The sequence below is a fragment of the Zalophus californianus genome, chromosome 4 (genome assembly GCF_009762305.2).
Source record: "Zalophus californianus isolate mZalCal1 chromosome 4, mZalCal1.pri.v2, whole genome shotgun sequence".
NCBI lineage: Eukaryota > Metazoa > Chordata > Mammalia > Carnivora > Otariidae > Zalophus > Zalophus californianus.
In genome coordinates this window covers 158,001,311-158,019,536 of record NC_045598.1, presented here as the reverse complement: position 1 = coordinate 158,019,536, position 18,226 = coordinate 158,001,311, and the positions used below count along the sequence as shown (strand labels likewise).

Sequence of the window (18,226 nt, the reverse complement as noted above, 5' to 3'; positions counted from 1 at the left end):
TCTGTGGCCCTCTCTGAGTCCTATCCTGAGTCTCTGGCTCCTCATTTATGAAAAAAGCAGGAAATTGGGGGGCTTGGGGGTGGTGGTGACAGATGCTCTCTGCTGTCTTTTAGCTATAAAGTCTATGAGTCTGTGTCATTAGTGTATGACCAAGCTCATGATTAATGGCAGACACAGAGGAGATAAAGCTACTCATCGTCATCTGATGGAATCAGAGAATTGTAAGTAACATGCTGCGTGTTTATAATAGGTCTTTATGGCTTTTAATGTACTTTTATCTAATGCACCACATAGACTTATTTAGAAAGTAAATGTATTTTTCAGTACTACAAATCCTTTGCATGACATTCACAATAAAAGTAATTTCATCTAAATATAATTGACCATGGTAATTCACATTTAATGCTCCAAATGCTTTGTCATGTCACCCAACCTAAAAACTGAACCTGAGAACAGTGGATGTGGGTGTCTACATAAGGTAAGTGTAGCAGGCAGAATTCTAAGATGGCCCCATGATTATGTATTTATCAGGCAAAAGGAATTTGGTAGATGTAATTAAGGTTACTAATCAGTTGGGGCGCCTGGGTGGCTCAGTCGGTTAAGCGGTCGCCTTCAGCTCAGGTCAGGATCCTGGGGTCCTGGGATTGAGCCCCACGTCCGGCTCCCTGCTCGGCGGAGAGCCTGCTTCTCCCTCTCCCTCTGCCTGCCACTCTGCCTACTTGTGCTCTCTCTCTGTCAAATAAATAAATAAAATCTTTAACAACAACAAACAAAAGGTTACTACTAATCAGTTGACTTAAAGATAGGGAGATTATCTGAGTGGGCCTGACATACCCACATGAGCCTTTTAAAAGCAGACTGCTTTCTCTGGCTAATTCTGGAAGAGTCACTGAGGGAGATCTGAAACCCATGAGAGATTCAGTGTACTTCTGCTGGTTGAAGATGGAGGGGACCACATGGAAAGGACCTGTGAGCAGCTTCTAGCTTCTGAGAGAGATGCCTGCCTGGCTGAGAGGCAGCAAGAATACAGGGGCCTCAGGCCTACAACAGCAAGGAACTGGAATCTGCCAACAACTTGAATGTCCCTGGAAGCAGTTCTCCCCCAGAGCCTCCAGACAAGAGCTCAGACCAGCCAGCAACTAGTTTCAGCCCTGTGATAACCTCAACAGAAAACCCAGCCACGCCATACCATCCCAGACATGTGGCTTACAGAACTACGAACTAATAAATGGGTGTTTTGCACTGCTAAATTTGTGAAATTTGTTAAGCAGCAATAGGGAATTTTTTAGATACATGTTCTTTTAAACGGCAAGATCCATAAAAATAACCTATTGGGTTTTTATAATTAAATAACCTATTTAATTATTCTTAAGGACTTAATAGCCATGATTTAAAAATTTATATTTTTAAAAAGGTATAAATATATATACTACATACATATATGTAAACATGTAAAACATATGTGCCTGTGTGAGTATATACAGCTATTTAAAAATACTGAGGTAGCAAGCTATAGAACTAAGGCCCAGATTATGTTGTTGTAGACCCCTTAAAACCACTCTGGTGTTAGGTATTTTAAACCGTAGTGTATTTGGAGAAGGCGCCTGCAGGTAAAAATCAAGTTCTTGAATTGCCAAACATCACAGGCAGAAAGCAGAACACAGGAGGTGTCCTTGTTATTCTGCTCTGCTTAGTGTGATGACACATTTACTTGGCACCCTCTGTATTCAATGAAAGCCACTTGATTACATAAACAACCATAAACAACCGGTCAGTTTCCTCTAATAATCTGAAAACCCTTTGAGTGACTTGACAACAACAATCAAAAGGTCCTCTCTGCTACCGATCTGGAAACTTTTGTTAAGTCCCAAGATGAAGCTCAAAATGAAATGCCAAACCTAATGTTATATGGTGACTTCTTTCCAAATCTTGTATCCACAGAACCCATTCCTGCTTGCTCTCACTTGGACAGTCTCATCCCCTTTTTGAAGGCAGACTTACTGACGAGTCAGGATTTTCTTGACATTAATGTGGGAAATTATTTATGGAAACAGGTTGAAGACAGGTTGGTAGATTCTGAAAACTGTCTTTAATGTGTAGTTTTGGCCACAGTTTATGTGCTTTGAGTTAATAAGGCACTGATTTTGCATTTTATTAAAGATTACCATTTTCCAGAGTGAGTATAATTTAGAGAAGCCATTTGCATTACATTGAAAGAATTTAAAAATGCATTAAAATGAGAATTTCTAAAATTACTGATTCATAGAATTTCAGAAGCTACCTCAGGGATCCAACGTGCTTTTATGGTTTATGTACTCCCTTACTGTAGCAATGAGAAAGTTGAGGTCCAGAGTGGCTAGCTCCCCTTTAGTAGAAGACTTTCAAATTGAACTTTATTCCACCTAACCCCTCTAATTCCTCAAACTTTCAAGTGTAAGAAATGCTTTCAGCTCTTTATCTCACCTCAGTGGTGGCCACTGTGGACATAACTTCCCATCTGTGGATTATGTCTCAAGACATGAAGGAGGGTGATTTATACTCCTCAATAGCGGGATACTCACGAGTAGATTGCTATAATTGCATATAAAAGCTTGTGTACTTATGTTTGTCAGGGCTTCTTACTATAATAAATATACTTACTATTTACTTATTATAATAAATATAATTCAAACCCCTAAAAGTCTAAACAAAATAGGGGCAAGTACCTGATAATTTCTTCTGAGTTAAACCAGGATCTGCATTAACAATTACAATAAAATAAAAATTAATAGAAATTAGCAGTTGATTTCTAAAATTGTGCTCTAACCCCTGAGCTATAGGGCCTCGCTCTTTTTCCTTTTTACAACATCACTTATATATTGACCACTTTGAATACAGTTCTCTGAAAAAAAACTCTGCATTTGATATTTTATTGTATAACTGCTTTCCCTGGTTTTGTCATATTAGTATGCTTAAAGAAATTTTAAGAATTAGTATGCTTAAAGAATTTTAATTGTTCTTAAACTTCAGATTCATGTTTTAAAAATATTAAAGTAACTTTCAATAAACTTTTAGTTTTAGAATAGGTTTAGATTTACAGGAAAGTTGTTACGATAGTACAGAAAATTCCAGCATACTTCACCCCTTATTTTCCCTATTATTAATATCTTATATGGCTATGGTAAATTTATCACAGTTAATGAACTAATATTGATATATGACTATTAACTAAAGTCTATGCTTTATTTAATTTCCTTGGTTTTTAATCTGATTTTTTTTTTTTCTGATCCATGATGTCACATTACATTTTGTCATCATGATATCTCCTTAGACTTCTCCTGGAGACAGATTTTTAATGCCTTTAAGTCCTGACATTCTTTTACATTTATAACTACTTTTAGTCTGCTCTTTGTATGTGAAGTTAAAATGCAGTATATTTCATCATAGTATAAATATACCCATTAATGAAACCACTTGTTTTTATTAAAAAACAATATATAAGTTGAAAATATTCATCAATAGAAAAATAGAGAATATGCCATGTCATAAGTAAATAATACTGAATGTATGAAAATAAACTATCAATACTAAATTAATTTATACCGTATGGTATAATGTAAAGGGACAGAGTTAAAATACATATTTTAAAAGTTTATTAAAATAAGCTCAATTATGTTTCAGATAAAAATTAAATTAAAATCACTATTCCCAATGTAATGATTCAGGCAAGGATCAGCGCTGGATGTTAAAGATCATTTGATGAGAGGTTTTTGGGAAACAGGATATTCACATGGTACCAAAGTATTACCTCAGAGATTACTTAGTAACTATAAAGGGAAAGATACATCTCCTCCATAGAGGGAAACTAGTAGTCATCTCTAAACCAAGTGATCAAACTTTGTATGCCCAAGAATGAGAAAACGTGATATTGTGGCTACTGATGAATGTACGAAGTTTACATCACCTGTGACGTTTAAACTGAAATTAACCATATCTCTAGACCTAATGTTCAGTTTACCGGAAACACAGGAAATAGAGAAAATGATGAGACAAATCCAGGTTGCTAGATATCCTATAAGACAACTTTGTCTGGATTCTTTAAAAGTAAATATCATGAAAAAAAAAAAAGGTGAAAGTACTATTTTAGATTACACATAACAACCAAATACAATGAATGAGCCTTGACTAGATCCTGGATTGAGGAAAAAAATACAACAAAATTTTAGCTATAAGAAAGAATTTTGGGATAGTTGAAAAATTGAATATGGAGGAAATATTAGATGATAGACACTTTTTGTTAATTTTATTGTTTATGTAGTTTTTTTAATTAGGAGATGCATGCTGCAACTTATCTCACTCTCAAATGTTCCGCAAAAATACATACTGTGTTTGTGTGTGAGAGAGAGAGAAAAAAAGAGAGAAGCAGGGGAGAGACAGGAAAGATAAAGTCAACTAAAAATTGGTCAATCTATATAGTGGATGTTCACTGTCCTACTTTTTTTGGTATGTTTAAAATATTTCACAACAAAAGTTGGGAAAAATTCAATTACTAAGTTTAAAACAAAGGAAGGAAAGAAAGAGCTCTTGTGTCTTTGACTTACTACTATGTGGAGATGCTTTGGATATAAAATCTACCTGCCTCTAGTCCTCTTAACAGTGTTGTATGGTGGTTATTACTACTACCACTTTCTATTTGAGGAAATTGCTTGAGTTACACAGCTAGCAAGTGCTATAGGTGAAACTTGAACCGAAACCCTAGCAATGTCAAAGCCAATGCTTATTTCTCAAATAAGCTTGCTTCCATCTTTAGTATTTTGGACACTAATTTCTGATTCCAGAGTAATCAGTGACTTGAAACCTCATCTCATGTTCTCACTGCATGTCCAAATAAACTTAAATTGTTTTATGAACATTGTTAAGATTTAGATCATTCATGCTTTCTTTTATCATGAATGGAAAAATGTTAATTTTATTACTAAATTCTGACTTCAAGAATGTGATGGCGAAAGAGAAAGAGCCTCTTAACTATAGAGAACAAGCTGATGGTTACCAGAGGGGAGGAGGGTGGGGGGAATGGATGAAATAGGTGATGGGGATTAAAGAGTACACTTTTGATGAGCACTGAGTAATGTATAGAATTGTTGAACCATTATATTGTACAACTGAACCATATATTGTACAACTGAAACATTATATTGTACAATTGTTGAACCATTATATTGTACAACTAGCTGTGTATGCTAACTATGGTGGAATTAAAATTTAAAATTTTAAAAAATTACCATAAAGATGAAAAAATATTTATGATAAAATTCAAACAAATGTGCCAGAAATAGCTATTCCTTATTATATACATATGTATTTCTATCTCTCAGCATGTTACTTTGGATTTATCCACGCAAAAAATGGAGATTTCATCAAATGATGCCATGGCAGTCAAACAGTATTAAATACATAGTGAAAAATTATGGATTTGCCAGCATGTGAGGTTGAAAAAGACCTTGACTCTTTTTGACCCTTATATGTAAAACAAAGGGACTATTACAAGAACAGAAAACTATAAACCAGTATCTCCCATGAAAACAGATGCAAAATCCTCAACAAAATACTAGCAAATCAAATCCAACAATGGATAAAAAGAATTATACACCATGATGAAGTGGGATTTATCCCAGTCATGCAATGCTGGTTCAATATTCACAAATTAATTAATGTGATTAATCAACAAACTAGAAAAGAAAAATCACATGATCCTATCAATAGATTCAGAAAAAAGCATTTGACAAAATCCAACACCTATTCATGATAAAAACTCAGTAAACTAAGAATAGAGAAGAGCTAGGGGTGCCTGGATAGCTCAGTCGTTAAGCGTCTGCCTTCAGCTCTGGTCATGATCCCAGAGTCCTGGGATCGAGCCCTGCATTGGGCTCCTTGCTCAGCAGGAAGTCTGCTTCTCCCTCTCCCACTCCCCCTGCTTGTGTTCCCTCTCTCACTGTGTCTCTCTCTGTCAAATAAATAAATAGAATCTTAAAAAAAAAAAAAGAATAAAGAGCTTTCCCAACTTGATAAAAAAGATCTATGGGTTAACCTGGTGATGGGTATTAAAGAGGGCACCTACTGAATGGAGCACTGGGTGTTATACGCAAACAATGAATCATGGAACACTACATCAAAAACTAATGATGTAATTTATGGTGATTAACATAACATAATAAAATAAAAAAAAGATCTATAAAAAACTTAAAGCCAACATTAAATTTAATAGTGAGAAACTCAAAGCTTTCCCACCAAGATTCAATACAAAACAAGTATGTTCCCTCTCATAACTCCTTTCAACAGCTTACTGGAAATTCTAACTAATGCACTAAGGCAAAAAAAGATAATAAAAATTATACAGATTGAGAAGGAAGAAATAAAACTTTTTTGTTCATAGATGATATGACTGTTTATGTAGAAAGTCCAAAAAAATATCTAAAAACTTCTAGAAATAATAAATGATAATAGCAAGGCTGTAGGATACAGGTTTATATACAAAAGTCAAACTTTTTCCTATATACCAGCAATGAACAAATGGAATCTGAAATGAAAAAAAAAAAACACACAACAGTATCACTTATATTAGCATACAAAAAATGAAATAATGTTAGGTATGAGGAAAACTATAAAACTCTGATAAATGAAATCAAAGAATTAAATAAATGGAGAGATAGTCCACGTTCATGAATATGAAAGCTTAGTATTATTGAGATGTTAGTTCTCAACTTGACCTATAGATTCAATGCAATCCCAATCAAAATCCCAGCAATTATTTTGTAGATATTGACAAACTGATTCTAAAGTTTATTATGGAGAGGCAAAAGACCCAGAACAGTCAACACAAAACTGAAGGCAAAGAATAAAGTTGGAAAGCTGTAAGCTATGGACACTTGAAATTTGACACTATCAAATTTCAAGACTTACTTAAAGCTACAGTAATCAAGACAATATTGTATTGGTGAAAGAATAGATAAATAGATCAACAAAAATAGAACAGAGAGCCCAGAATTAGGCCTAAGTAGTGATGAATAAAGATCTGACACTATAATCTATGCAAAACAGTTTTGAAAACTGTAAAATGCCATACAAATTCTTATTTGAAAAATGACTGGAAAGTATGAAATTATCCGAAACTTGCAGGAAGAAACTTGCAGGAATAATTAAGTGGGACCTTGACATTCAAAAGGAGAGAAAAGAGACTGCAGACCAAAATGGATTAAGGGGTTTCCTTCCATTGTTTTCAGATGATATCAAGTTGGATGCCATTAAGTTGAAAACACAAGAAGTGGGCAGGGCACAGAAGCTACACACTAAAAGAACAGAATCTTGAGGCTTAAAATCTTTGTCAAATGAGATGTTTGGTTGGAGTTACTCATACTTAAAACTGACTGGAATTAAATAGACTGTATGACTATTGAAATTTTGAAGGACTAACCCACTTAGAAAAGTCTGTTCAACTCTTAAGGTAACTACTGAGTTTCCTAATATGCAGTAGCAGAAACAGGCTATTAATACTAAAGCCTCCTCTTCAAAGCAAATCTTTGTGGCCAATGAAGAATAAAGGCAAAGACATACTTTCCAAAAAAACAGAATCGAGGTTGCCAGGTGAGTAAACCAAGGAATGTATTCTGTCAATCTTTGCAATTCCTTCCAGGTGGGATTTGATAATTCTTGCGGATAATTCATTGTTTTGTGTTTCTTATTCTCCTTTCCTTTTTTTTTTAAACACAATTCTTTTTTTTTTTTAAGATTTTATTTATTTGAGAGAGAGAGAGAGAGAGCATGAGCTGGGGGAAGGGCAGAGGGAGAGGGAGAAGCAGAATCCCTGCTGAGCTGAGATCCTAGGACCCTGCGATCATGACCTGGGCCAAAGGCAGACGCTTATCTGACTGAGCCACCCAGGCGTCCCCCTACTTTCTCCTTTCTAAATGAGAATTTTTATTTTCATTATCCTGTTGCTACTCTACCATTTAAAATGAATGTATTGTAAGCAGATAACTTATCTGTAGGTTTGCCTATATATATATATATAAAATGAAAAACCCCATCTGGATATGAGGAAGAGAACTACACAACACTCAAACATCCTAGATTTCAATTTGCATGCAGTAAATGAATGACATTTTAAGGCTGTCTTTCTAGGGAGGGACTGACTATGTTCTATATGCAAAATAAGAGTGCGCATGGATATTTGGGTAGCCAAATCTGCAGAAAAAGTTAAAATTAAGAGAGCTATATAGTCTTTATCCTAGCCTTCTTCCATAGATTTTCCCCCCTTTCCTATTTGCTTATTATGCTTATCAAGCAAAGAGGAAAATAACCCAATAGCAAGCTAGTATTTAAAAATACTAAAAAGAGGTAATTAGGCTGAGTTTAATGGGCTTTTTCCACTGCTAATTATTTTATACTATTAAGTGGATATTTCTTAATGTTTTTGGCTCACTAGTATTTGAACCCTTTTCCCATGTATGAGAAATAATCTATCCTTCAATTGTAGACACTAAAATTGTTGGGTATTACCAGCCTGTCTGGCAAACACGGCATGAACAAATGGCTGAGGTTCTGCTGATCAGACACCACTGCCCCAAACTTTGATCTGAAGCTAATGAAGCAAAGAAGCTGGGACATCGTGGGCTCCCATTCTAATGAGGGTGGTAGCCACAATGTATAATTTCCAAGAATGGTCCTCTAGCAGTAGGTAATGATTCCACTTCAAAGGCTGACAACAGCGCAAACTGTGTTTTCTGTGCTAAGTAGTAGTGTGGTAGTTCGGTAGGATTAGTTCTGCAGTATGGTTTGGGACAATATTCCTAACCTTTAGCACAGAATCTCCAGTCGTCCTAAAGACTCTGTGACCCATCCAAAATCCCTTAGCAAATACCTTTTCCATGTAATTGCTAGACTTGGTTTCTGTTGATTATAAGAAGACACCCTAAATGAAACATACTGCATACACATATTTCATTTATAATTTATTGTAGAAAAATATGTTCCTAGTTTATAAGGGGCTAAGTATACCCAACTTTTAGGTATAGCACCAAGAACACATGACTTTCAAGCACTATTGCACCTGCAAGATTAGAAACAGTTATTCAAACAATTTGGTCCCTTCCAGCTCTAATAGCTTCTTTCTATTCCATGATATGAACACAGAAACCAACCAGAGATTTGTTCATTTATTCATTCACTACATATTTGTTAAGTACTTACTTGGTGCAAGGCACTGTGGGAGATAAATATATGTAACATTTGATCACATAATTCCTCATTATATAATTTTACAATTTAGTATGTGAGGTAAGATAGTAAATAATGGGGCGCCTGGGTGGCTCAGTTGGTTAAGCGACTGCCTTCGGCTCAGGTCACGATCCTGGAGTCCCGGGATCAGGTCCCACATCGGGCTCCCTGCTCAGCGGGGAGTCTGCTTCTCCCTCTGACCCTCTTCCCTCTCGTGCTTTCTCTCTACCATTCTCTCTCTCTCTCAAATAAATAAAATCTTAAAAAAAAGATAGTAAATAATGACAATCCAAGGCAATATATTCTAAGTGCTATATGAGTGCTATTAAGTATCTGAAGCTATACTGTCCAATATAACTTTGTGTGAATGATGGAAATGTTCTATAATTCTGCACTGTTCAATAAGGTAGTCACCAGTCATGTGTAGCTACTAAGCACTCAAAATGTGGCTAATGTGACTCTGGAAATAATTTTTTAATTTAATTTGGTTTCAATCTATTTACATTTAAATAGCCAAGCGACTAGTGCTTCCTGCATTGGACAGCACAAATCTAGTTCAGAAAAAGGTAAACATACTTCAATATGGGATCATAAGGGAATAATAGCCAAGACAATGCAGTTCACAACATCTCTCCAAGGTAAGTATTATTATGCACATTTCACATAAAAGAAGGAAACTAAAGCTCAAGGAAATTAAGCATCTTACTTAGTTCACACAAGGAGGAAAACGTGGAGCTAATATTTCAAACCCAAGTATATGCCCATTCACCTTCTCCTCTGCCTGCAGAAGCTTATATAGATTCTGAAAACTTCATGGACAAGATATGAGCTGCGCTTTGAAGGGTAATTAGATGTGATGCATATACAGTGGTAGAGGATGAATAGAAAGAAAAGCATGAACAAAAATTTGGAGGCAACGAGCAAGAAGGCTTAGTTTTATTGAATTACTGGATTCCTAAAGGGCCTTAGAAGGCAGAGAAGCTATGCTGTATATAATTACCTGATTGTTAAAGACTTTGAACGTCAGACTAAAGGAACTATCTAGTAGGAGATGGGAATCTACTGAAGTTTTTGGAGGAAGAGCAGTGTCACGATCAAGACGATATATAAGAGAACTGACACAGGCAATAAAGTTAGATTGGACGGGAGACCCAGAAGGTAGAAAGCAGGTTCGGAGACTCTCAGGAGATTTCAAAGGGGAGCAAACGTAGTCCTAAACTATCCAGGTGACAATAAGAATGGGAAGGAAGAAAGCAGTTCCTTTGCAGAAGTTGCCAACTGGTGGCACATATTAGTTCAACAGGTTATGTTTTGTTTGGCCCAAATAATGTTTATATTTTTTCATTTAGCTGCCAACACTGTAAAAGTTAAAGATTTTGAGGAAACATCCAGATTCATAGCTTTTCTCTTAGGGAAAAAAGAAGAGTAAGTTTGCCAACCCTGGGCTGATATTCAATTTGGCATCAATTAGCTAGAACAGAGTGCTAATTGGGTGGGTAAGCTTTCTCCAGCTTTTCAGAGTGCTTGCTTTTCCTATTTGTATTACATCTGGTCTACCTCAGTGATGTATGTTACCTGCCTGGCCCCGATTCTTAGGATAGTAAGGGAACAACTGATCACAGAAATAGCTAAAATAAACAGTCTTTTCATTGCAGTCTCATTAGGTAAAATCTAAATCTTAAGAAATGGTACTTCAAAACCTACACTGATACTATCATTTTTATGATAGCTTTTTTCTTCAATTGTTCAAATAATATTATATATACATAGCATTAGGTAAGCCCCTCCTCTCCATCAAACACTATTACATTAGGAGATAGAGCAAATGTATAGAATGATCTTGTCTGATCAACAATAAGAGCCTACTTAAGAACAACAGAGAGTATTTACATTAAACCACAGTCCTTGGCAGCAATGGGATGCTGCCATTACCACCTTCTAGTGGGTTTCTTCTGTAAGTTGTTACACACAAGGATGTCTCCATAGGGAAACTCATCCCCTTACTAGCTCTGAATTTAGTGAACTTATTGAAGGATGAAAGCAAACTGGGGTTAAACTTGACTTTTGTATTAAAGTTTTAAACTACTTTAAAGATACTGTTTGGACAAATTTTGTCACAAATTTGTGACAAATTCTGAATCTCAGATAAAAAGGTCATATTTAATAAGCACTCTGAATGGACCTGTTCTTTCATTTATTTTTTTTAATTCCAAAATCTTTTGCTTCACTTATCTGCCTAGAATGTAAACCTAATATAAAAATGTTGTGCTATTTTTGAATATGGTATAGACTCATTTATGAAACGATTTATTATATGTTATCAATCATAATCTAGGGAAAATAATGTCTCCTAAGAAAAGATACAAATTCAGACTAAAACTCTCTATCCATGTCCTGCCCCCAATATTGGCATTGTGAAAATGTGCAAAAACTATGATCACTGAATTTTAAAGTCTAGATCACATATTAAATTTAAAACAACATAAATAAAATAAATAGCAGTCAGTATAATGACATCTACTTTGAAAAGAATGGTAGAAGTATATACTATTATTAATAGACATTTAGTGGATACTTTGCTTGGCATGATGTCTATACTTGGGAGGATTACATTTAAGTGTATGGAGAATTTTTTATTCCAATGGAGCATGGGCAAAGTGCTATGTTCCATTTTAATCAAATGGGACTGCTTATTAAGAATTAAGTGTATCATTTACCATATACAAAGATTAGACTAAGATAGTATTTTTTATACTCTTCTTATTGGTTGCACGACCTCTTAAAGAGTGGGGGTGAATTAAATAGGTCTTTTGGTCTCTTTAGTTCCTTTAATATTAATTCCTCATAGCTTCACTACCATATGCAAAAAAAAAAACTTCTCTCAGTTTTTCTGGTAATTTAAAATTATTCCTGTTTCTTGGATGGTTTTCCTGTAATTTAGTTTTTAAGCTAGTAGCATGTAAAAGAAATTAAATGAATTAATTTATTCAGTTAAATAGCATTAAGTCGATAAGATCTCTTCTGTATGATTGCCAAGCCATATTTTAACCAAAGAAGTCAGGCCATAAAATCAAGCAAATCAAATTCATCACATATTATATGTACCCAACTGAACAAGAATCACTAGCCCAGAACCACAGGTAACAACATTAAAATAGCCTCTGAGAAACCAGATCTACCAAGTGTTAGAAAATGTGCCATTTTCTACATTGTAAGATGATAACCACTTACCATTGAATCTATAGGTAGAAGTTGTGGGGCTGCTTCTCCTATTAAGGATGGTAAGTTCTTGAAATGATTCCTTCTTTCTTAGGAAGGAATCTTAGAATTACCTGTAATGTTTAAAAATTCTACATACAATAATATTCTACACTGGGGAGGTAGACACATAGATTCAATGTTGGGGCCAAGTAGTTTACATAGTGAAGTTAATACTTATCTCATAGGATTCAATGATAAAATAAGTAAGCATAATTCATAAACTTTTATGTAAAATGTAAGGGGCTATTATTATTATTTTTACTTAAAAGAAAAAAGCATGGGGTGCCTGGGTGGCTCAGTCAGTTAAGTGTCTGCCTTTGGCTCCGGTCATGATCCCAGGGTCCTGGGATCAAGCCCCACATTGAGCTCTGTGTTCAGCACAGAGTCTGCTTGCCCCTCTCCCTCAGCCCCCATCCTGCCCCACTTGTGCTCTCTCTCTCAAATAAATAAATTAATTAAAAAAAAAAAGCTACTCAGAGAATCGGAGGATTGTTATTTGGAATATATCCAGGGACAAGGAAGCAAAAAATAAAATAACATAAAAAAGAACTACAAGCATACAAAAAAGATGCTACAAAGACCAATCACAACTTATTTTGCTTACAGGACTGCCCCTTTCATCCTCAATGAAGATGCCCCATTGAAATTTATAATCCATGGCCAAGCTATTTAACATCTCTGAGTCTCAGTGTTCACATGTGTAAAATGTTGAAAATAATAACTTCCTTGAAGAATTAGGAAGCCAAAGGAATGTGGCACATGGGTGTTCAATAATTGCTAATTATTATTAACGTACTATTCCTGGTCATCAACTCCATAGCATATTACTAGAAAGTGTACTATAATAATGATGAAATAATACACAGAGCAGTTAGGATTATAAACTCCAGAGCCAAATTATGGCTTTAGATCCTAGCTCAGGAACTTCCTAGCTGTGGGCTCTGAGCAAATTGTTTTCACAGGTCTGCAGGAGGCCCTGATCCCAGCAGGTGAGGGACTGAGAGCTGTCACTGAGGCCCAAATCCATGTTTCACTCTCACTTTCTCAGGACACCCTTCTCTAACTCCTCAATTAAGTTTTCTTATAATTCTGATTGCACTCTGTACTTCGCCTTCCTAACACTGGTCAGTTATAATTACATAGTTGTTCCTATTAATACTATCTCCATTAGACTGGAAGCTCTAAAAGGGTACGGAGCATATCAAACTATTTCAAGGACTCTCATTGCTGACACATCAAATAACCTCACTAAATTTTTTTGAATGAACGAATGAATAAAAAGAATATGGTTTCTCAATAAAGTTCTTGGTACTTCTTGTGCAGAATGGCAATGTCCAGATATGCAGCAGAAGAATGAAGTGAGACTATGGAACTGGAAGGCAGAGGACATTTGAGTTAGTTATTGCACGATGTCTGAAAAAACCAAAAAGAAAAAAAAAAGACGAGCTTTAAATCAGGCTAATTTAAAATCAGTTTCATTAGTCAAATTACACTTGTTAGTAGACCACCGATTTCTTTAGACAAGTTGTTCTCAATCAGTGTGATGGATTTGTTGTTGTGATGGATTTACTTTTTCTTTATACATTAGAATGGGTCTCACAGTTATGACTATAACACCATATTCCTGAATAAGCTTACGAGAGTATGCTACCCACATGAACTTCATGTGTCCCTGTGGGTGTCTCAATAGAAAAAAAAATGTAGGAAGCACTGCTCCAGGACAGTGATTTCTAACTTTTACAACTCTGCAGGGTATGTGGAATACCCTAAAAACACCTCAGGACTTTCAAGGCTGGTAGGAATACTGCAAGACAAGAATAAAGTCAGGATCTCTTCTCTTGGCCGTATAAATGACTGTAGCCCAGTAGAAAGACTGCTCATTTATGGGGAGCACTTCCTCTCTGGTTACCTGTAGATAACTATGGCTTAATTTTGAAAACACTGGCTTCCTTATGAAACATTTTGTCTTGGAAACTCAATAAGCCATGTAGTGGAACAGAAATCTGTTTCAACTTCCCATGTGTAGATAGAGGATTTTCCTCTGGGATAAGTCTGTGTAAGCCAAGGTTAAATGAATGTATTTTAAATTTTGAAAATTTTCATGTTATATATAAGCTTTCCCTGTCTCTTTAGGAATTGTATTTTATAAATTCAACAATTAGTTTCTTCTAAATCAGGGCTCGGTAACAATATCCTGGTAAAAGGTCACTGATTGTCAATCAGGGCTCAGTGCAGATATCTTGATAAGAGGTCACTGATTGTCACAAAATAAAAGCAGAATAAACTCTATTACCATACAATAATAGAGTTAACACGATGATGATAACTTACTCTGGATATACATGTAAAGATGCACATGATTTGCAAGTAACATATCAATAAATTAATAACACTACTTCAAATGTTGGGACGCCATTATTCAGCAGTCAATTTTTACTTTGATTTACAAATTATATTTTTTTGTGTTAGTTGTGAAATCTTACGAAAAGTTCTTCATGAAGAAAACCTATGTTGTGTTATTCAAAACTTTATGAAGGTCTTGAAACCACTTGGTGAGAAGTTTAAAACAATGAGTTCTCTTCCCCATTTTTCTCTTCAGCTTACTTATCATGGGATTCCCCTAACACCAGAGATAGACGACCAACGGTCAGGTAGGTTGACAGCACTGTGCGGTGTGAAGTTTCCAGAGTCCAAACACCCCTTCAGTACGGTCAACCTCTGACCTGTCCATTGTACCACCCCTTCCCCTCATCTGGATCTTGACTTACTCGCTGCTGCCTCCCCCTTTAATTTTTGAGTACTTCTGTCCTCGAGGCCAAATGTTAATACTGAGACTGCGGGACTAAACAAAAACATAGTGGGGTGCCCCCGACGGCTGCTGCCTTGCCTCCCCCAGACTGCATCCTTACTCCACTTGCAAGGACTTGAGAATGAACTTTGCTAGGAAAGCTGTCTCCCAAGTCAGCGCTGGTGGAGCTCTCGGAATAAACCAATAAACGGAACTTGGCAGCTCAGCCCTCGCGCCTGGGGGGGGGGGGGGGGTCTCTCAACCCAGCGCAGTGCCCGAGAGCCGAGCGGGGCAGGGACGCTGCTCCTGGGAGTGCTCGCTCCCCTGACAACCCTCCACCCACCGAGATGCCAGGGGGTGAACAGACAGAAATGCTAACTACAGACAGCCTCACCTCCTTCTTCCTCCTCCAGGGAGTTCATGCAGGGAAAGTAGCCGGCCAGTGCCTCGAAGGAGGCGGAGAGGCTGCTCCGGCTCTGGGAGCGCTGCATGGAGCGCCCCGCAGCGCTGGCGCCCCCCAAGCCCTGCCGGCCCATCTTGGACGAAGACCCACTCTTCCCGCGGTACAGGATACGAGGCGTCTTGGCGGCTGGGGCGAGGCGACCGCAGCGCTTCGGGGGCCGGGACGGTGCGGCGGGACCCTTGGGGGTCTGGCCCCGGCCTCGCCGACCCGGTCCGGACCGGACGTGGCTTTGCCGGCGGCCGGGTCCTCCACTTTGTTGGGGAGGGGCCAGGAGGAGGGGGTCGAGACTGTGGCGGGCGGAGACGCGGCTGCTCGCGGCGAAAGTCCGAGGTCTCGTCGGGAGGGAGCTGAGGATCCCGGAGGCAGTGGCTGCCGGAGTCTCGCCGCCCTCCCCTCGCCAGGAGATGCTGCTGATGCTGTGGTCCCCGCCAATCAGCAGTCGCAGGGGGAGGCGGTGGCGGTGGGCTGGCGGCTTCGGAGCCGCGCGCCGTGGCTTCTGGGCAGCTAGGACCCAGAGTAGCCCATGCGAGCTCCTCTTCTTCCCGCCGCGTGCTTAGGGCCAGAGGGTGTTAGTTACACGCACTACGTTAGGCATAGCAGACGGGTAATATACCCGGAAATTTTTGGTAGTCACTTTCCCTTTCCTCAGTTTCACTTAATTTGTCAGCGCTCCTCAAGCATAGACAGGAAATACTGAAAATTTCTCCAAATCCTAACACAAGGCTCCCCAATTTTTAATAGATTCCACGGAAGCCTAGAATTAAAGCTTTCTCTTTTACCGTCTGTCTTTAAAAAAAAATTCAACAGAGGAGAAAAAGGTTAAAAAGAAACCAAGAGCCTGAAAAAGCACCCACACTAAAAAAGTACTTTCTTGCTTATCAACTTTGCTTTAATTTCAGGAATGTTTAATGCTTTCTTTCTCTAAATTAAATAATCTGCTACCTAATGTTGCTAAAAATGACAATAAACACTGGAAGTCTTTAAACATCTAAATAAAAGAGCATCCTCTTAAGTTGGACACAACACAAACATACTAGAAACAAAACAGTTTATAAGTGACATAACATGTCACATTCTGGAAACTGCAAATCCCTATCCCAGGATATGAAGCAACCATAATTCCATTTTAATAGGAGTCAGAAGACTGCCCCACTTTTCATGGTTTACACAAGTCCCTCAACCTCTCAGTTTCTTTATCTAGGGGGGTGGGAAGGTACGGTACAATGGTTCCAGTCCTACCCATGTCACAGCTTGATTCTTGGGTCCATGTAAGGGAGCTCTATTTTTTCATACAATAAATATTTCCTAAGTAGTATATATGTACAAATTCTTTGCTTGATGTACTGGGAGATTCAAACAGTCATTCAATTAAATCTACTTGAGCTCCTCGTATATGCTAGGTACCTTTGCAAACACTTAGGACACAATAATAATCAGAGCAGATAAAAATCCCTGCTCTAGTGGAGCTTACATTCTAATAGGGGGAGACAGACACCATAAATCAGTAAATTACACAGTTAAAAGGGTTAGGATAAATGCAAATGGGAAAAAATTAAGAGGGATGGGGCAGTCTGCAATGTAAAAAAAAAAAAAAAAAAGGTCTGTTAGAGTGGGCCTCATTGACCAGGTGACATTTCAACAGAGGTGTGAAGAGGTTGAGAAAGTTAGCCATTCGGGTATGTGAGGAGGAGAATGAGTTTGAGGCAAAGAGAACCTCCAGTGGGAAGGTTCGAGGTGTGTCCTGGACCAGCAGAAAGGGCTAGCGCGGCTGCCGTGGGATGAGTGAGAGGGAAGGAAAGGAGGTCAGAGAGGTAAGAGGCAGAGGAACAGATTACCAGGGCCTTCCAGGGATGTTAATGACTCTGGCCATTGGACACTGCAATTTAGAAGGTATTTAAAAAATGCATTCAGGTAAATCATCCTTTCAAATCTTTCTAAAAATTAGGAAACTTTCAGTACAAATAAGCATGCCATCACATAACAACTTTTGGTTGCTTAGATTTAGGATTATCCAGGTTTCTTGCTTCAGTTTTTCTGAAGGCTTTAGTCCTTTCTCATTATTATTCCCACAACTCCTTCTTAGTTCAATTTCCTGTTCTTTATTCACTTTTGTAACATATCAGCATTTCAACAGAACACTGATAAAGCCAGGAACTCTAAGAGCACTTTTTCATACCATATTGCTTTTTGTTCAGAGAACAGAGATGTTTTTATTAAATGAAATTTTCACCATAAGAATAAAGACAATCAGAATTTTGCAAAATGAAAAAAACTATTTAAAGTAATCCAATATTTTTTTAAACTGTGAGTCACAGATTTCTAGTGAGTCCTAAAAATCAATTATTAAGTTTTGATCAGCACTCCAAAAAATAAAGTGAAACAAAATATTAGCGGCTAGCCCATGTAGTTACTGCATCAATTGCAGTATTGTTTTAGGACTACATCTGCATGTATGGGTACGA

At 37.4% G+C, this 18,226-nt stretch overlaps 1 protein-coding gene across 34 annotated transcripts in view; it reads right to left on the bottom strand.

Moving 5' to 3' along the window:
- RIMS2 (regulating synaptic membrane exocytosis 2) overlaps positions 1–18,226 on the bottom strand; it is a 583,419-nt gene that overhangs the window by 12,892 nt on the left and 552,301 nt on the right. The window contains exon 1 of one of the 34 annotated variants that reach the window (XM_027597522.2): positions 15,696–15,866. The exons of the other annotated variants lie outside the window; for them this stretch is intronic. Coding sequence (XP_027453323.2) covers positions 15,696–15,837 — 142 coding nt within the window. The 5' untranslated portion in view covers positions 15,838–15,866. Of the gene's footprint in view, positions 1–15,695; positions 15,867–18,226 lie in introns of those variants that run through there. 34 annotated transcript variants of the gene reach the window in all.